A 21658-nucleotide genomic window follows, 5' to 3' on the forward strand; every position below is an offset into this window, starting at 1 on the left:
CTCATAGACAGTTCAAAGAACAAAGGAGCGAGAGACAGGATTCATTGCTAGTGACACCACAGGACATCACAGAGATTGACTGACAATCCTTCAATGGGTATGGAGCCACGGGGATCCTCAAAATACAAAGGATGTGATATTAATGTTGTGGTTGATCACTGTAGCCGTGTACCTCAGCAAAACTGATCATCTCTTCATGGTGTGGTTGGGAGTGTTGAGAAAGATAATTTAACTTATTCAGCAGCACTTTTAATGTTACAATGACCATGCAATTTGATGTCAGTTAAGTGCAAGACTGGACTGTATGAATTTGTTCACAGTTATCCAAATATTTAAACTTCCATCTACGCTCCGTTTGGAACAAATACAAACACTGATTTCTGCCAAACACAGAACTGTCAGAACTAATTCTAACAGACTATAAACTGGCCCAAAATATGGTGAAATGCATAGCAAGTCACTTTTTTTCATTTTCTTTTACAGACACAGTTGTTCACCTCTATCCTTCTCCTCCTGGGCTCCCCTACATATTCAGTGGAAGAACTTTAAGAGATGGGACAAGTCCAATCACTCTGTAATGTATCTGAAAGGAACCTGCTAATGAGCACCACAGCCCCAGCCTTGCCCTCCACAGGACCTTATTAACACTTCTTTAATGGTTATTCCGTGATTTGCTTAGCCAGCAGGTCATCCATGCCACCTCCCCAGAACCTGACCATCATTTTGAATGTGCAGGATACTTTGTAGTGCTGTCAATCAAAAAATCTGCCACAGAGCCAGGATGGATTTCCACCTAAGACTGATTTGGGAGGTAGAGATTGCTCCCTGAAGTGGGACCTGGTTCCAAAGTGTTTTAACCTGAACTGATAATAACAAACGGAAGGAAAAGTCGCTGTAGGGAAAGTAACCAGCAGAACCACAAAGAACACTTCTTAAATCTAGAAATAATGCATGTATTCCTTGTAAGACCATGTTTAGATGCCACATCATATACTATAAAATGATTTTTTTAATAGCTGTGAAGGCCTACAGAAGCTTGTCTTCTTTAGCATCTTGCACTTTAAACAGCTAATCATCAGAGATGTAAGCAACACAAGAGACCTTATATATTTCGCTTAAGCTGCTATTTTAAAGATGTGAAGAAACACAACACTAAAACTGTCTTGTTTTTTCGAAAACAAGCCAATGTAATTCTCATGAAAGCTATTCAAACAATGACAACAGGAACTACGAACAGTTTATAGTTATTCTTCCTACCTAACTCCATTACTTATTCAAATTTTGAAGTCATATTTGAAGATATCATAAAGATTTCTTCAGTTTGTCAAATGACAAAGTGAAAAATGTCACTTATTGTGATGAATCTACAGAAAATTATCAGCAGACTCTCTTGTCAGTTTACAGTACGTCTTTACTGTTTTGTTTCACTCTCACGCTTGGCATACTGCCATTTTCTGTCACAGCAGGCAGCTGATTTCTCAGATAAAGCTCTCAAAAGTCAGTATACAATACTTGACAGACACAATTACAGGCTATCTGGATAACATAGTTGAGCATTTAGCAGCTCACAATGAATTGGTTGAACGGTAAATGGAAATAGGCCTATAGTTGTTGAGATTTGGAGTTCAGACCAGTTTTTTTTTTTGCAGTAGCATCTCACTTACTAGTGTAATTGTGTGAGACTGTAACGTAAGTGGTGTTTATTTTATTCTTTAACACGATTTGAAGGGTTTTTGATCAGTGAAAGGACCTTGCAGTAAACACTCACAGCTTTTCAAGGAAATTTAGTCAGTTTTTTCAGTCATACTGAGTCTCTCCCTCACTAGACAAAACAACAAACATAAAATCAGAACAATTTTTCAAACATGTGTTCACGGAGATTGTTTTGATGAATAATTGACCTACAATAAATAGTTCTGGTGGTCAGGTCAGGTTGTTATACAAATGACTTCTTACTAAGATAAATAATAAATTACAATATACGTGAATAAATGAAAGAAAAAGGTAAAAGGTAAAAAAAAAGAAGAAAGAGAAAATACTACAATACTGCTGATACACAAATGGCCTGTGGGAGTCTTTGTGGAGTTACTTAAGCTAATTGCTCATTATACAGCATGTTACAACTTCCAGTGTAAGCTATTAAACAGTGAAAAAATTCACACGACAGAGCAGGCCATTAAGGTGCTGGTTACATGCGTGAAATTGGGGAGTTCTCAATTTATAATCCATGTTGTTGAGTGTCAGATGTAACCATAAAACCCAACTCAAACAGCCACATTTAGGCAATCAATGCACATTACACCTTATCAGCCAGAAAGCCATCTTTGACTTGCTGTGTAGCCCCTGATCTTCATTGTGTAAAGATACTACTGCCACAGAAAACTGTTTATCATCAGTTTTCAAGTTCTGCACTGTCTACTGTAGCTGTCCTGTCTTGCTTCTCCCACGCTCCACTCCAGCTTCCCAGTAGTAGCTCAGCTTTCAATTCTCTTTGTGCGTTTGTTTTTAACAAAATTGCAGAAATGGAGCCAAAAAAAACTGACAGTGTTTACTCTGCTTCCATTGTGAAAAACATTTCCAACTTTCAAAAAGTGTTTTTTTTTTCCCAGGAGAGTAATAATAAAGAGGTATAAACTGCGTCTGGTTCCCGTCTGTACTCTGGCTACGACATGCGACCAGCAGGAAACGCCTTTCACCGTGTAAGTTCACCTTACAGTCCAGATGTTTCACAAGGCTAATTAGAAGTCGGTAGAAGCTGCAGGGTGGTTAGCATTTCGATTGCTCGCTCATTCTGTTACATTGTTTGAATCCCACTAGCCACCTTTGTTATGTAATCTCTTTTTTATATAAGGTCATTATAATACTGTTAAGAAGAAATTCTGCATTATATAACCTTACAGCTCCAGTGTTAGTTTGGCAACCTCCTAGATCCACTCACATTGATGTAGATTAGTCTAAAGAGGGCAAAAGTGCTTATTTAGTGACCTCATCCAGGATTAGGGGTTCCTCTGGCTGTGGTTGAACAGGCAACCCATACTCTGCCCTAGGCCACTTCTTGTCTGCTGTACTGTCTTGTCATGAAAATAATCAAACACATTACAGTTAAATATTTAAATAAAAAGGATTAGGGACTTTGCGGAATCCGCAAGCTGTCGTGAAGTCGTCTGAAGGAGGGCTGAAGACTGAACTGAGTAACTAAGAACACTAAGTGTTGTATCTCATCTTCCATGTCTAGCCTGACGATCCGTGGCCACCATGTGAATCAGTTTATCTCTGGATTTGTTTTCCCTTGCACACTTTAAACAACAGCAAACGCTTTCACGGGTGGATGTTTTCATCTTCGGTCTTATCAGCCTGGAGTGGTGATTACACAGACTGGAAATGATGATGCCTGTAGGCTTGTTTTGTTTTTGTTTTTGTGTTGCATCTGATTCATTCAGAGGAACAAGAGATGACTGTGTCACAATCAGAGGGGAGTGCTGAAATGCAGGGAGGGGCTTGTCATACCCTGCCATCAAGTTCTTCACAAAAAGGTAAACAAAAAACAAGAACACATCAGAGGCAAACAGCTGTTAGTACATAACAGGAGAAACAAATGACTGGTGTTTGCTCTGCTAGTCCTTTCCCTTGATAGTCCCTACAGTCCCTCGGCACGATGCCGTTGTATAGTACAACTCGAGTTGAATGCCAATTAGTGATGCCTGGACTTGTTAATATATTGAAATTGCGTTGTAAATAAAAAGTTAACTTCCCCATCTAATTCTGCTGCTGCATCATCACATGCAGCATTCAAAACATATTGTATTCATACAGTAAAAACACTAATTGCCTGCCATGAAAACCAATTTGCCTTCCTCCACAGGGCAGAATTAAAAGTTGGGCTTAGCAAGGTAATGAAGTATGACACGCTAAGTCAAGGATGGAGGCTTTGTCTGAAGTAATCACTTCTCCGGATGCCGTGACTTGGCCGTATTTCATATCAACAAGAGTGACATATGGAAAAATAATTAAAATGGACACATTCGAGTTGTTGCCTGCAACAACAGCTGGCAAGCTGCATTTTTAATACACCATTAAATTTGCATGCTAGCTGTCAATCCAGTCTCCTGTCTGAGGCAGAAAATTCTAATCAATCAAGGTGTTAGAAGTGTAATCTAACTACATCAGTGGCGTGGATTTTGAGCTTTTCTCTTTAACCACACTCGCGCACAGAGGAAATATGTGCTAACAATGTGACAGTGATTTACAGTGCTGAATTTGATTCAGTGACAGTGAGTGAATAGAAAAGTACACTGCAGTTCTCTCATGACAAAAGCAATTAATATAAGTTTGCAATGGCACTGAAGTCAGTCTGTGAAAGCTACGAGTGGTGATGTGGTGTAGCGCTGCCAGCAAACGAGAAGAAGCACCGCCTTGGTCTTATCCTTCTTCTAAGATTATGCTTCCAAAGAACTTTTATACAATTACTGGTGACTCTGACGCTTCAAACTGAGTTCTGCAGTTTTTACACCCAAGGCAGAGGTAACAGTGCGGTTCTATCTGACAGCAGCACACACACACGCACACACACACAACAGATCTTTGAGAATCTTTATTGGTTTGGCTCAGTTTGACAGAAGCCTCAACCTCCCTGCCTCCTTAATTTTGGACAAGAGGACATGAAAAAACACAAGTGCAAAAGAATGTGTCAGGCAGTGCATCGATCTGGACAGATGGCTGAGGGGACAGAAGCAAGGTAAGCAGCTGTGCATGCTAAATGAAGGGATAAAAAATTGACAACCAAGTAACAACAAAAAGATAATAAAAATGCTTTACTAAATGATATTTTTGCAAGAAAGACACATAAGCCTAATGTTTTTGTCATTTAGTCTTTCCCACATAAAATAAAAGAATGAATAAAATATTAATTTCTGCCATACCATAAATCAAAGCCACTTTGGTAGCCAGTATTTTGTATTTGCTTTGCATCAACTTGAGGCATTGAGCAAAGGGAATTCATGCAGGGAACAGATGGCCACCCACCCTCACAGTAGACCTGGCTCCATACACCACCACAAGGCTTTGAATGGAGTTGTGAAATTGAAAGAAATGAAATATTTTTACACAAAAAGCTTGCATCTGCTGGTGGTTTGACTGCTGGGACAAAATAATGCAGCTCTTTTTTTCTATCAGTGGAGATGTGAATGGGCTCTAAGATGGTGTGAAGTAGACTACAGTATAAAGATGCTGTGACATATGTGAATTGAATCAAAATATGCATTATCCATGGCACACCTGCTGATAAATTTATCCAGCCAAGCTCCAACATTAAAAGGTCGAGGTCTGTAATTGCTATCAAATATTTTTTATAAATTCAATTAATTAATTTTCTTTGAATTTTATTTTTCAGCCAAACTATTGCATGTATATATATCTGTGTGTGTGTGTGTGTGTGTGTGTGTGTGTGTGTGTGTGTGTGTGTGTGTGTGTGTGTGTGTGTGTGTGTGTTGACAAATTTGACTGCATTGCCAGACACTAAAACCAAACACTAATACTGTTTTATGCATTTATTGATGTATTTACAGGTCCAGGTTTTTTTTCTAGTTATTATTTTCATTGACTTTTAATTTTAGTTCTGTTTAGTTCAGTCCTGGTAACTACAAATGTCGTGATATGGTCCATCCTATTTTTTTTTACACGAAAAATAACTTTTTTGTGTGTCAGAAGAAAAAGTCCAAAATGTGTAACGTTGTCATGGCCACATGAGTATGTATTATTGGAGTTAATACATACTGGAAGCATGTATTGGAATTATGTGCAGTAATTCAGCATTAGGGCAGCACAGTGGCATGGTGGTTAGCACTGTTGCCTTATAGCAAGAAGATTTGGAGTTCAATTTCTGTGTGGTAAATAGTCTGGTTCTTATATTAGCGCTTTTCTACTCTTCTGAGCACTCAAAGCGCTTTACACAACTTGTGCATTCGCACAAGCACATTGTTCTAAGTGCTTTCTAAGTGACATTCACACTCCGATGGATGCATCGGAGAGCAATTTGGGGTTAATATCTTGCCCAAGGATATTTGGCATGCAGACTAGGGGAAGCCAGGAATCGAACCATCAACCTTCCGATCAGTAGATGACCTGCTCTACCGCCTGAGCTCCACCCCATGGAGTTTGCATGTTCTGCCCTGTGTTTTTGTGGGTTCTCTTTGTACTCTGCTTCCTCCCACAGTCCAAAGACATGCATTTAGTGGGTTAGGATAATTGGTAACTCTAAATTGTCCAAAGGTATGAATGTGAGTGTTGTCTGTCTCTATGTGTTAGCCCTGCAACATACTGGGGACCTGTCCAGGGTGTAGCCTGAATCTCAAAGCTGGAATAAGCTCCAGCTACCCCATGACCCCGAAGAGGATAAGCAGAAGAGAATGGATGGATTTATCATCATCATCATAGTTTATTTATATAGCACTTTAAAAACACACAAGGCTGACCAAAGTGCTGAACAATAGAAATATAAGAGATACAATAAGAATAATAAATACGATAAAATAATAAACATAGCAAAAACAATAAAATATAAGTAAATACAAGTCATTTAACCACTGAGTCAAAAGCCAGTGAATAAAATGTGTTTTCAATCTGGATTTAAAAACCAGCACTGATGTCGATTGCCTAATGTGAAGAGGAAGATTATTCCAAAGCTTTGGAGCCATGATAGAGAGCGCTCCTTCTCCTCTAAGTTTCAGCCGTGATTTGGGGACTGAGAGCAACAGCTGCTCAGCTGACCGGAGCAAACGAGTGGGGACATAGGGCTTCAGCAAATCAGACAAATATGCAGGTGCTAGACCATTTAAGGATTTAAAAACCAATAAAAGAACTTTAAAATGAATCCTAAATTCAATTGGAAGCCAGTGCAGGGAGGCCAGAACCGGAGTAATGTGCTCAAATTTCCTTCTACCAGATAAAAACCGCAGCATTCTGCACTAGTTGCAGGCGTGTCAGAGTGCCCAGTCCAACCCCTATTGAAAGGGAGTTGCAATAATCCAAGCGTGAGGTTATAAAAGCATGGATAACAGTCTCCAAATCAAGGTTTAACCTTCGACAGACATCTGAGTTTGTCGAAGTTGAGTTGAGTTGAGGATTTAAATGAAAATAGTATTTGTACAATTCTAATGAACTTGAAAGTCAATAAAACCTAAAGAATTATGGATTTGATCAGGTGGTCCGGTAATAAAATTGACACCCTTCTCTTCTCAACGAGAAGCTTGGGCTTGGGAGAGCCCGATTGTCCTTCAGAGACATTTGCTGCCGGATACTCAATGTGTTTTCGTGGTGTTTCATTGCTTCTTGTCCTAAAGGATCATGTAAAAAATACCAGTCCCAGCTATTTTGACAAGGTTCCCAGCACCACTGGATAATATGCAACCCCAAACAATGATTTCTAAAGAAATGAGGGGGTGGCTCAGTATTGTTTAAACGTAAAATGATGCAGAAAACTGACTTGGTGACTCCACTGGGATGAAGAAAACAACAGATGTGTGTGGAGAACTAAAAACCTTCCCCAAAACAGAAGCGTCATATCTCTTTATGTTCACTGTTGTAGGTGTGATTAAAGGTCTTTTAAAATAGTGTCTGCTTCTACCGGGGTTTAATTGCACCATACAGGAACATTTGGTTTATTCAGTTCAATTCAATTCATTTTTAATGATATGGTGTCAAATCACAATGGCAGTTGTCTTAAGGTGCTTTATATTGTAAGGTTAAGATAACTATATAACACCTATGAGCAAGTGCTTTGGCGACAGTGGGAAGGAAGAACTCCCTTTTAACAGGAAGCAACTTGTAGCAGAACCAGGCTCAAGGATGGGTGGCCATCTGTCATGACTGGTTTGGGGTGAGAGCAGGAAGGCAGGACAAAGACGCGTTGCGGAAGAGAGCCAGAGATTGATAGCAGATTATTATTGACAGAAAGGAATGAACCAAAGTTTTAATTTACATTTCCTTTTAAGGATTAGGTTAGAAAAATTGTGAAGAGGTGCCTTCTCCAGACACTCATGTGGATTTTGCTAGTATTTTACATTTTCTGGTGTTTTAACAAAATGAAACGTAATAATATGTAAAACAATAGAGACACAAGGTTGTAAAATCAAATCTAGATAAAAACACATCTTAAAATTTATTCTTAGTTGCAGTTTGTCACCACAACTACTCACTAGTCAGTCAAAGGTTGTGCATGAACATTCTCAACCGTTGACTTTCATCCACTTTCATGGTGAGTGTTCACATTGCTTGGTGGTAGGGAACCTGTTTCCAAACTGTCATGATCCATAATCGTACATTGATGATAACCCAGCCCTGACCTCACCTGTCCTCCCCAAGGCATTCTGTCCCAATGAGCTCAACTCATTTGATATACAACTCTTTAACAAAGGTGGCTCAAGTCAAGTGGTTGCTAACTGGTTGTATTCTAGCCATATTTTGATATAAAGCCAAAGTTTTTGACTTTCTGCCATTTTAAAGTTAAATGACTATCCTGCAGTAATTGTTCACAAGTTGTGAGTGATTTCTGTGTATGTGTATTGAGATTTTCACAAATTTACTGCAGTTAATTGAACCTTTTTGTGACAAATAGTTTGCATGTAATTGCCAATTTTACCACTTAGTCCATTTCAACATCTTTTCTAACCTTAACCAGAGGTCTTCTGTTGCCAACCCAAGCACAAACATGACCACCCCCTAATCCAGGTTGTCAAATATGACCACTCAAGTTCCTGATCTCTATGTAAAGCTTGCTAAAAGCACTTTCAGAAATGTGGGTGATTCCTATCTGAAGTAGAATCTCAATCGTACTCAAAAGGGTGATTTATACTCTCTGAGTATAAATGTAAGCTCCCCCTTTTTCATGCTCAGAGCTGATCTCATTTGACACATAGTTGTTTTGTATCATGCTACACAGATGTGAAACATCCAGCTGCTCTGACGCCCAGAAACCCAGTCCTGACTTCACCTGTCCTCCCCAAGGACTGCATTACAACAGCACACACACCTATACACACAAACACACACAACTTGCCATCTAATTACCAACCAAACATACCTTCTGCCTGTGTAATTAAGTGCTATAACAGATGCTATGCTAATCCGAGCCAGAGGACTACATCATGACTTCTAAACTTCGTTGTCAACCTGGCAAAAAAACCCATATATAACAGAAGAAGACAACATCTGTTTCAAATTCATGTGGCAAACAGACTTTTTCCACTGACTGACCTGTGAATATGTATTTGCATTCTCTCATTTTTCCAGCTTTGTTACTCTTGGCCTAGAGCAAACCAAGCTGTGCAAACCTCTTCCAAAAAAAACGTAATGAAGGTCGATATGATTTAACTTCAGCTGTTTACTTGATGTTAACCTTAACGTGGCTCACATCAGCCCACATGTTTACTGTTTGGACATTTTAGAATCCATCCACAGATTTTGGATAAATCCAAAGCTGGTTAAAGAGAGGGAGAAAGTGACTTTCTGACAATTGTAAATCACTGGGCTGGAAATATTAACACATGTTGTCAGAAACTCCGACTTTGATGTAAAGTAGGTAGAAGAAATTTCGTTTCTTTTGCCCGTCAAGGAGAAAACTAAGAAGCAGCTGAATCCATTCTGCTTTAGTGGATTTGTAGAGGACTTGTTAAAACACCATGAAAGAGTGTGGGATCCCTAATTAAACGGTTTGTTTGCCTCTGCTGTCCTGAAGTGTACATTGCTAAAGATAATACAGAGCAGTAACAACATCTGAACCAAACTTCACACCACCATTTCAATGATTTCAGGATTCACTCCACAGTAATACCTGCCTCTGGGCACGAGCATGGCCAAACAGAGATGTTGGAAAGAAGAATACTGTTAAAAAGAACTGGGGCTCTGCAAAAAGCTTCACATATTTGTTTGTGAGAAATTTAAGCATCAGAACGTCTTTCTAAGATTCCAAATTCTCAGTCTGTCACATTTTATTTGTTTGTGCTGTGGAGGAATCAAAGGCTACAGTTTGCAAGAAAACACGGCTTTAACTGCACAGATGCTGAATGCTAAACCATCCCCCTTGCTGCTGTTATGACAAGTGCAGGGATGCGGGAGTGCTGCTATTGTGATATTTGTACAGGGAGGAAAATCTGCTTAAAAGAATCAGGATTCACAAAACTTCATTACTCATCTCTGGTAGAGAAGCGCTGGGTGGGGGGTGGAGGGGCTACAGAGCATATCAGAAGGGTTTTTTATTATTATTTTTATTATTTCTAGCTGCACATGAATGCCATTGTGAAACAAACCCCCTCTGGGGATGAAAACAAATGAAGCAGAGAGCAAAGAGGAAAACGGCTAATTTCATGTAAACATAAATGCGATGGTTCCTCATTAGAAGTAAGAGTGGGAGGAAAACTTGCAGGCTCCTGCAGTCTTGTGCACTTGGAAACAAAGTCATGATGTTTGTTGAAAGAGAATCCGTTCCTGCTGGTAGAAAAGCCACACATATACAGTTACACATACACACAAACAATCACGCACACACAAATACATGTCTACCGAGCAACACATAAATCTGAACTGGTATTTATTAAAGCAACGGCAGGTCATCAGCTGCCGTAATTATGATGATGAGCAGGAAATCAGCAGGTTTTGATAGCAAAGAGGAAGCGTGGAAATACATCAAAGTACACCACAGAGGAAGCAAATTATATTTAAATCGAGTCGATTTTTTACAAAGGCAGTCATTTACCATGAAACAGTACAAGCATTCAATTAAACATTTGAAAGCAGGGTCAGGTAAAGGATGTCATCTTGCAACCACTGCAAGGTTGCACCAACACACACACAGCCACCAACACACACAGGCACACACTGAGTCTGATTTGTTGGAGCTAAAATGGATGGGAATAAACCACAAGAGCTTAGTCAATGTGGCTGCATACTAATCAGTGTGTTACCCATGGGAAAACTCTACCCCCGCCCTACTAATAGGTGCATGTGGGTTGAGAATGCATACACAAAGTCACCTTCTCCACCCCATGTCGCCCATCACCGGAGCTATGTTTATGCTTGCTTGTATTTGATTGCAAAATGTATTCATGGGGACTGGATAGGGAAATTGAATCTGGAAATATTTTACCTCTGTCCAGTGTCTCGTAGTTGATCATCGGTGATGTGAGTGGAACAGTGAGCAGGACTTTAAGCATTCAGCAGGTATAAAGTGTGGTGTTTGCACAAAAAGAATTTAAACTTCTAAGTAAGAAAAAGAGAAGGAAACGAGGACAGAAAAACTACTTTACCTTTCTGATGGCCTCGTCCCAGTGTCACAAAACCAGAAGAGATAAAGTTGTGAAGGTCAGCGCCTCCACTGCTTCTGACGCTCTCTTTTCCGTAGTGGAGACCTGATCACATACAGAGACACACAGAGGCAAGCATGTAGAGCCACAACACAGAAACATTATAACACAGCAGTTGGGGAGACCTGAATGCACAGTGTTAGTGTTCTGAATCCTGAATATGAACGTTTAAATTTTGTGTAACCAGTAGGTAACTTGTGTCTGAGATACTGAGGGCGTGCTGTCCAAGATGTGTACTTGCATTTACGCAGCATTTTCCCAGTCTCACTGACCGCTTAAAGCACTACAAGTGACATTTTTAATCATACATCAAATTATTCTATGTACTTCAAACACTTTATACCTCACGTCCATGGCCTATTAACCAGTTAACATATATGACCTTGGGACAGAGGAAATAAGATCAACTGAAAAAAACCCATGCAGGTCTAGCAATAACATTACAAACTCCACACAAAACAACTCCAGCTAGGGTTCAAACCAGGAACCTTCTTGTGTGAGGCAACAGTACTAACCACCATGCCAATCAATAAAGAAGGGAGCTTTATCCCACCAAAATATCCTGTTATGCAGAAGTGACTAAATACACCCATTTTCCCTGATTAATAAGAAGGCATAATATTGCAGTAATTTTTAAACGTCATAAGGGAATGATGTCAAACATAAGCATCTGACTCACAATGAGATGTTAAGCTAAAAATTAACAAGCTTTATTTAAATATGCTTAAATTTGGATATTGTTGGAGGCACACTTGCTTTTCCTGCAGCAACTCAAAAATTTTAAAATTCAAAGAGACAAGGGGAAAACTGTGTGTTACAGTCAACAATTGGTGGTCAACATGAGTTTTTTGCCATATCCACACTGTGTTTAGACTGTTTAAGTCTGGACAGTTAAGGTTAAGAAAAAAGCAACATGAAACACAATGGCGACATTGAGCCAGAGGGACAAAAATGCTAAACCATGTGCAATGGAAGACAACGTGGGAAATAATCTGCTAGCACTTCCAGGGAAGGCAACTGTAAAAGTAAAGTATAAAGTATAATCGAACCTTTGCAATAATGTTGACCATCCCGTTGAAGCCTTACCCTTTCTGAAAGTAGCATATTCAATCACTTGTGGGACTATAACAAATTAATATTTTCATTTTTTACTCACTTGTTATTTTAGTTTAGTTTAGTTTAGTTTAGATTATTTTGTAATCGGAAGGTTGCCGGTTCGAGACCCGGCTCGGACAGTCTCGGTCGTTGTGTCCTTGGGCAAGACACTTCACCCGTTGCCTACTGGTGGTGGTCAGAGGGCCCGCTGGTGCCAGTGTCTGGCAGCCTCGCCTCTGTCAGTGCGCCCCAGGGTGGCTGTGGCTACAATGTAGCTGCCATCACCAGTGTGTGAATGTGTGTGTGAATGGGTGGATGACTGGATATGTAAAGCGCTTTGGGGTCCTTAGGGACTAGTAAAGCGCTATATAAAGACAGGCCATTTACCATAGTAAATAAGCTGGTACTTATGTAGTGCTTTTCTACTCTGTTCATGCACTCAAAGCGCTGTCTATGAGCTTCATTCATCTATTTACACAGATTCATACAAATGCTTTTATTTAACATTCACAAACTAAATTCAGGGTTCAGTCACACTCCAATGTCGTGTACAAAGCTCTCCGATTATTAAATGACTCGTTTTACCTCCTGAGCTGCAGCCACTTGATATGAAATGTTAGAAATTAACTATAAAAGCTACCTGCTTTCTCCCAGAACTCATATTCAAATGTCAAAAGGTGGCGCCCATTACAAGTGAATCTGACAGTTAGGACAAAGATTTAATTTATTAGTTTGACTCAGTGTTTGGTGACAGGATAGAATACTTTACGGTTATTGAAAATGCACAATCAGACTAATGGCAGAGATTGGACATTTAGATTATTGCTTTTACTGTGTTGGCATGTAATTGTCCGTGTCATTGTAACTCTTTTATATCACTGAAAAGCACAAATATCACAGATTTTTTCATTTTCTTTGTGACACTGACGCAGTAAAATGTAACATTTACACAAAAAATGACATATAGAAATGTATAGAAATTACAAAGCTCAAAAAGTTATGTATCAGTTTTTAATGGAAACTAAATATAGAACCACTTTAATACTGATAGAACCCTTGGAATATAATATATATACTAACGTATAAAATCAACAATGTTTCACTTTAAAAGAACATTTGCAGGGCAGCTAAATTGTGTTTGAGTGTTTCTATCAAATTTCTTATTTGCCTCAGATGTGTTTTGTTTGTTTTTTTTGTGCCAAATATAAAATTTTCCCATGGTGTCATTACCCCTCAGACATGGATTGAGGGGAAGTGGCTGAAATGTGAACAGCAGCTGCAAACACAGTGCTGTGATATTCAAAAAAAAAAGGAAGAAGAAGAAACAAAGCAATATGTTTCCACCACCCACATACTAGTGCACTTTGAACTCAATCACACCTCTCCCTGTGCTGCCTTCATGCTGCAGATAGAATATCTACAAGGGTTATTTTACGCATTCAGTCATACCAGCATGCATGTATATATATCACATGCAGAATTGCTAGTGCTGCTGCACTATTGTCTTCTTTTGTCATATTTGTCATTGGTAGGTAACTCCACAGGCCATTGTAACGACCCTGGAAAAACCATTCAAAAGTGATCAGAATCCACCTTTTTTCCCCTCCCGCTTTCTCTCCCACTGCTCACTGCTGAGAGATAGCATGAAGAGTCTGCAGAGAGAACGTTGCACATTATTAATTTATCCTCCTTGATACAAAGAAAATCGTGACTTTCACCTCAATGATGTACTATGGAAATGAACAGCCGCTGGAGCCAATGCACGCTGAGGATTCATATGGTAATATTTTTTTTAATCTGACCTCTTCACTGCACACCTACACCTCTGAAATTGGAAAAATGTGAATAATAAGATAATTATATTATGAACAAAGCCTGATGTAGTGCAGCTTGGCAGGCATTGGAGAGACTATCTGAATCCAAGGTCGATTAAGGTCCAACACAGCCAGGCAAAAGTAATTTGATTCAATTCAATTCAGTTAAGTTTAATTTTTCGAACATCAATTCACAACAACGGTCACATAGAGATGCTTTATACTGTAATTTAAAGAACCTACAATATTAGAAAGAAACAGAAACAATCACATGACCCCCTTTGAGCGAGCACTTGGTGACAGTGAGAAGGAAAAACTCTCTTTTAAGAGGAAGAAAGCTCTGAAAGAAACAGGCTCAGGGAGCGGCAGCCATCTGCAGAGAACTGTTGGGGGTGAGGGGAAGAGACCAGTCAGGACAAAAAACAGATTACGGAAGAGAGAGCCAGAGTTCAATTCTAACCTATGATTAAATGCAGTAGTAGTGTATAAACACCAGTTAAAAGGAATGAGCAGCCAAGCAGCCTGAGCTTATTGCAGCATAACTAAAGACTGGTTCAGGGTCAACTGATTCTCCCTAACTATGAGCTTTATCAAACAGGAAAGCTTTATGCCTAATCTTAAAAGCAGAGGCAGTGTCTATTTCCCAAATCCAAACTGAAGGCTGATTCCATGATGCGGCTTGATAATACAAGATATTATATGTGAGGAGAAGGATTTTAAATTCAACTCTGAGCTGAACAAGGAGTTGATGAGGAGAAACTAATATGGGAGGAATGTGGTGTCTCTTTCCAGTCCCAGTTAGTACTCTTGCTGCGGAGCTCTGGATCAACTGAAAGCTTTTTGGGAAGCTTTTAGAGCAAACTGATAAAAATGAATTATTATAGCCTTGAAGTTATAATTGCATGAATCAGTGTCTGAGACAAGATGTTTCTAATTTTAGCAAGAATGCACAAATGAATCAGAGTGATCCTATATATTTGTTTGATGTGCTCACTGAAGGACATTTCCTGGTCACAAATGACTCCAATATTTCTCACATTATTACTGAAGGACAAGGTAATGCCACCTAAAGTAAATATCTGGTTGGATACCATGTTTCTAAATGTCCTAAATGTTTCAGGCCAAGTATACTAACTTAAAAAATGCCTGTAGTTTAACTAGGTGATTTGTACCATGAGACTTCATGGATAAATAAAACTGGGTTTCCCCTGCATAGCAATGAAAATGTGTGCAGTCCTTTCTAATAAAATTCCCTAAAGGAAACATGTACAATGTAAAAAGTATTGGTCCCAGCACAGTCCTCTGTGGAACTCCATGACTAACTTTTGTGTCTGAGGAAAACTCCCCATTTACATACACAAATTAGACTCTGTCAGATTGATATGATTCAAAGCACTGGGCTGAGATCGAACAGGAACAATACAGAGGTGAGGCCACTGTCAGACGCCAGTCACTCATGCTGTTTCTGTGACATGATGTACTCTAACTCCTGACTGAAACGCTTTCCAATAAAACAACATTCCTTTGTAAATGATCAGTTAACTGTTTGACAAAGATTTTTTTTAAATGATAGGAAGGTTGGAAACTGTTTTTTTATGGCTGGATTGAGTAAGGGCCTTAAAAGCGTGTGGTTCACAGCCTGTTAATAAAGATGGATTAATCATATTTAAAATTAAATCATTCATAAATGGTGAAACTTTTTTTAACAATCTTGTAAGGATGGAGTATTGATGTTTTAAAGGAAGACATTATTGAAGTTAACTCTGAAAAATTGATTGGAGAGAATGACTCTAAGTTCCTCTGCTTAATGACACATCTGTGGGATAGCTGTGAATATTTTTTTCTCTATTGGTTAAAATATGTAAAGAAATTCATAAAGTCCTTGCTAATTTAGGTCAAAAAGGAATAATTGGCTCAAGAGAGCTCTGACTCCGTCAGCGTGGCTACAGTGCAGAAAAGAAACCTGGGGTTGTTTTCCTTGATCGTACCAAATAGTAAACGTTCTAGCTTTATGGAAGACTCTTATTGTGGTACAGTTTTGGATTTTTGATTTTTTTCCACCCAAATTAAGATCTTTAATGCAATTTTCTCTCCAAATGATGTTATCTACTTTAAGGCACAGATTTATCAGTTACGCAAGGTACCAACCTCTGTCGCCAGTGTCGATCTCTGATTTGTTGCCTTCTTTTTTGGAGCAGCCAAAGTATCTGGGGTTGTAACCTGAGTATGATTAAAGGCATGGCTGGGCTTATTTATATTTTCTCTAATAAAAAATTAAATGAGGTGTTAAGGCTGGGGGTGGCTGTAGCTCTGGAGGTAGAGGTTCGATCCCTGGCTCCTCCAGTTTGCTTGCCAAGTATCCTTGGGCAAGATACGAACCCCAAGTTGCTCTCCGATGCATCCATCAGAGTATGAATGTTCATTAGGAAGCACTAAAACAGATAACACCTGATTTTTGGCTTCTCTGATAAGGGTGGACAAAGTTCAGAGTGGCTTTCAAATGATTCATAACTCTGTCCAGGTCTTTGGTTGATTAATAAGTAAAATAAGTAAAAGACTGCTGCCACTCCTCTCCTTGGCCTCTGACAGTATGACTTGTGGGTGCTAATTTATTTAAACTAACATATTCACATTGTTGTAACAAGGTTTCCTATGGAAAAGAAAATCATCATTCTGATCAATTATTTATTGATTTATAAATAGTGATTTATAAGAAAGAGAGCTAATATTTAATATTGCACATTCATTTACTTTTAAGTGTACTTAATGGTATTTGATCAGTCCTCTGTGAATTTTAAGTCTGCTTCCTAAATTAAACCGTAATACCATTTATATGCTGGTTTTAGAGAATGATCAGAACTATATGTGTCATTTTGATAAAGCCATTTGACTGTAGCTCAGTGTCACATATCTCATTCTTTTTCAGTTTCTCTGTTATATAAGCTGAAACCTCTAAAGGAAACATTTTCAGTGATACCTTGGAAAATACATGCCCCTGCCCTCTCATGAAACTAATTGTGCAGTGCAGTCCTAAGTTCTAACCCACTCTGGGCTGTCTTAAACCACAACAGCTGCGGGATATAGTTGGATTCCTGCCTCTGCACCTGAAACACACTTACTGTATCCACATACACACATATGTCTGGCACTCGGGGTGCCAGAAGTCCAGCTGTATAATAAGGGGCAATAATGAGATCTAGGGCAGGAAACAATTAGGTGGAGTCTCTCAGTTGCTCAGGTTAAACACAGGTGCACTCAAGAGAAAGCTTCTAATAAACATGTTGATGCAGTCAGCACAGAAATGTTGTTTTTAACATGGGGCCTGATGATTATCTGGCCAATGGGGAGCCAGTGAGGTCACAGCGGAGATGTTATTGCTGCACACTTCAAGGATTAATTGGAAAGAAGCAGCAAGAAGAGGAAGCAGATGTTTGTTACATGTGTGTAGTAGTGGTTGAGGCGGGATGCCTCACTGAATATAATTATAAAAGTGCCTATTGGCAAATAATTAGAGTAATTAATTCACTGTTTTGTTGTTTAGGCAAAATTTGGGGTTTATGTGGAAAGAAGGTGCTACACACAGAACGCTTTTAAAAATATGTATCTGAAGATCACGTCATAACCGCCAAACAGCCGAAAATGTTGTTGTATCATCACGACCTCTAATTGTCCACAGCAGCTGACCTTTAAGCTCGAGAGTCATCGCATAAAAGGAACTGACAGCTCACATCCCTTCAGTGCTGCATACAGTGCAGATATATAAATACCAGCTCAAGGCTTTTCAGCTGCTACGAGAACCCTAACATGCGGCGATTCAATGAACTCAACACCATAAATTATAATCCAATCTTTAATTCAACTCATTACAAGTTTATTGTTGTAGTTCACCCATTCTACTTTTGAAAACTGGGCCTGACCACTCAAGACGTTGCTCATTAGGAGATGGAGGATTCTTTCATTCTCTTCTGCATTTAACAGGGAGACAAACATAAGATCTCTCAAAGATCTGATCTCTCTTTCAGTAAGAGTACTACCAATCCCTGCAAGTGTTCTAAGTGAAGTGAATGCTTTTAAAACACTGTGATTTTAGGGAATTCTAGTTGGCCTGCCTATAAGGAACAAATGCGCTTGACTAGTATTTTTTGGTTTCTGTACCTGAAAACTTTACTTCATCATTCTCTGCATTAGGAAACTGTCAGACAGTAAACCAAGCAACACTTTAAAAACCCTCCGAAAAACAGGCAACTCTGTGCCTGTGGTTTGTGGTGAATAAATCAGCTTCATCTGAAGAGAGCTGTGGGCCAAACTGCATTACTCAGAGAGGCGGTTATTGTTTACTTTAACCGACGGCAAACTCCTGCAAAGGTATCTGCTCCTCCCTTTCAAGGCCGGCTCCTTGTTGTGGCTCCGGGGTGCTCTGTGTTTACACCCCGACCTAAAAGAGGATCTGAGCCACACAACAATGCAGAGTGGATTCGAATAAAAATAGAAGCACTTGCGCTGGTATCATATTATGCTGTCTGTACTGTTTTTGCTGTAGGCCGCTCTTTTTTTTTATTTAAAAAAAATGCAGGGATGTTTTGCAATGCACCAAGGGTACCATGTTGCCACACAAGATCTGTGATGTGAAAAAATAAATCAGCGTGTATTTTTAGAAAAGGGCTGAAATAAAGGATTTTAAAATATGTTGGGGAGGACATCTCTGCAGCTAAGAGAGACCGGACATGTTTAAATGCAAAGATCAAAGAAGATATGGCTGTTATACCCACTTTAGACATAAGTTGACAGGATCCTCTTGGGCCCCTTAGCCTTTTACTTCATGAGGTCTGTCCACCTGATATAAAAGTGTCTCAGAAAGCCTCTGGATGTGAAGTGCCAGCAGCAACAGTTCCACCCGAGAACCCTCTCCTTAAGAGGCCTGCCTTGCCATTCTGTGCCAAATGCCCATTTAGGCGTACATGAATATGCATTTTCTATGTGAGCGAGTGGACTCCCTCTCTGTTCTCTCAATTTATATGCACACATTAACGACACTTGTGCCCGCACTGTCACTGCCTTTCATGTCCAACCCCATCAGGACGGCTGAGGTCCCTGATGTGGAGGGGGTGGGTTTTTCTATTTTATCTAGGATAGACTGAGCAGAGCTGGCGCAAGTTGTATTCTCTTTGCAGTGACTCTCTGCAAGCAGGCAAAACACAGGCGACAGAGCAATATAAAGATAAAGCGATGCCCGAGCTCATGTGAGGAAAAAAACATGCAAGTGTGCACTGAAGGCAGGCTGACATGTGCAGCTTTGCATCTGCCCTCTCTCCCTCTCTGTGCATGGGCCGGCAAGTGACCATTAAGGATAGACCAATTCATTCACTAAGCTGAGGAGACATTAAGTGAATGAATGCAGACTGCAGCTGCAACAAGCACTGTACTGCAAGAAAAATGCCCCCCCCCCCCCCCCCCAAGTGTGTGATAGATGTGAAAGTGACAGAAAGAGGCCAAGTTTACATGACATTCAAGCAGCTGCAAACCCAAATAGAGCTGAGAATATGCACAATCTATTATTTAAAGATGAGGATGCAGAGAGACTGTTGCTGTCTTGTCACACAACTCAGCCATAACAACTTCATGTACTGTGTTAGGTTCTGTGCTGCTTACATCTACAGCTCAGAAAATAAACATTTTAGCTATAATATTCTCTTTGCTCACATTTTCTGAAGGTCGTTATGACTCTCTCATCGATTAATATAAATATGTTGTTATATGATTGGTTTCTAATTAAAACATTTCAAAAAGAGTGGAAAAATAGGCATGGATTAAGATTTAATCGAGGGATAGGTGGGGGTGGCATCTTAGGGGATAGCATCAGGCAGTTTATTTCCTACATTCTGGACTACATTTGTGCACCAGTTTATATACAAGGAGTGCAAAATTATTAGGCAAGTTGTATTTTTGAGGAATAATTTTATTATTGAACAACAACCATGTTCTCAATGAACCCAAAAAACTCATTAATATCAAAGCTGAATGTTTTTGGAAGTAGTTTTTAGTTTTAGCTATTTTAGGGGGATATCTGTGTGTGCAGGTGACTATTACTGTGCATAATTATTAGGCAACTTAACAAAAAACAAATATATACCCATTTCAATTATTTATTTTTACCAGTGAAACCAATATAACATCTCCACATTCACAAATATACATTTCTGACATTCAAAAACAAAACAAAAACAAATCAGCGACCAATATAGCCACCTTTCTTTGCAAGGACACTCAAAAGCCTGCCATCCATGGATTCTGTCAGTGTTTTGATCTGTTCACCATCAACATTGCGTGCAGCAGCAACCACAGCCTCCCAGACACTGTTCAGAGAGGTGTACTGTTTTCCCTCCTTGTAAATCTCACATTTGATGATGGACCACAGGTTCTCAATGGGGTTCAGATCAGGTGAACAAGGTGGCCATGTCATTAGTTTTTCTTCTTTTATACCCTTTCTTGCCAGCCACGCTGTGGAGTACTTGGACGCGTGTGATGGAGCATTGTCCTGCATGAAAATCATGTTTTTCTTGAAGGATGCAGACTTCTTCCTGTACCACTGCTTGAAGAAGGTGTCTTCCAGAAACTGGCAGTAGGACTGGGAGTTGAGCTTGACTCCATCCTCAACCCGAAAAGGCCCCACAAGCTCATCTTTGATGATACCAGCCCAAACCAGTACTCCACCTCCACCTTGCTGGCGTCTGAGTCGGACTGGAGCTCTCTGCCCTTTACCAATCCAGCCACGGGCCCATCCATCTGGCCCATCAAGACTCACTCTCATTTCATCAGTCCATAAAACCTTAGAAAAACCAGTCTTGAGATATTTCTTGGCCCAGTCTTGACGTTTCAGCTTGTGTGTCTTGTTCAGTGGTGGTCGTCTTTCAGCCTTTCTTACCTTGGCCATGTCTCTGAGTATTGCACACCTTGTGCTTTTGGGCACTCCAGTGATGTTGCAGCTCTGAAATATGGCCAAACTGGTGGCAAGTGGCATCTTGGCAGCTGCACGCTTGACTTTTCTCAGTTCATGGGCAGTTATTTTGCGCCTTGGTTTTTCCACACGCTTCTTGCGACCCTGTTGACTATTTTGAATGAAACGCTTGATTGTTCGATGATCACGCTTCAGAAGCTTTGCAATTTTGAGACTGCTGCATCCCTCTGCAAGATATCTCACTATTTTTGACTTTTCTGAGCCTGTCAAGTCCTTCTTTTGACCCATTTTGCCAAAGGAAAGGAAGTTGCCTAATAATTATGCACACCTGATATAGGGTGCTGATGTCAATAGACCACACCCCTTCTCATTACAGAGATGCACATCACCTAATATGCTTAATTGGTAGTAGGCTTTCGAGCCTATACAGCTTGGAGTAA

The 21658-nt window shown here is 39.7% G+C and overlaps 1 protein-coding gene across 7 annotated transcripts in view; it reads right to left on the reverse strand.

The window, feature by feature from the left end:
- The window catches only part of shisa6b (shisa family member 6b), a 76777-nt gene that overhangs the window by 49818 nt on the left and 5301 nt on the right, over nucleotides 1-21658 (reverse strand). For all 7 annotated transcript variants that reach the window (XM_026177436.2, XM_080305673.1, XM_080305672.1 and 4 more), the window contains exon 4: nucleotides 11298-11399. In XM_026177436.2, coding sequence (XP_026033221.1) covers nucleotides 11298-11399 — 102 coding nt within the window. The remainder of the gene's footprint in view (nucleotides 1-11297; nucleotides 11400-21658) is intronic.

The sequence above is a fragment of the Astatotilapia calliptera genome, chromosome 8 (genome assembly GCF_964374335.1).
Source record: "Astatotilapia calliptera chromosome 8, fAstCal68.1, whole genome shotgun sequence".
Classification (NCBI taxonomy): Eukaryota; Metazoa; Chordata; class Actinopteri; order Cichliformes; family Cichlidae; genus Astatotilapia; species Astatotilapia calliptera.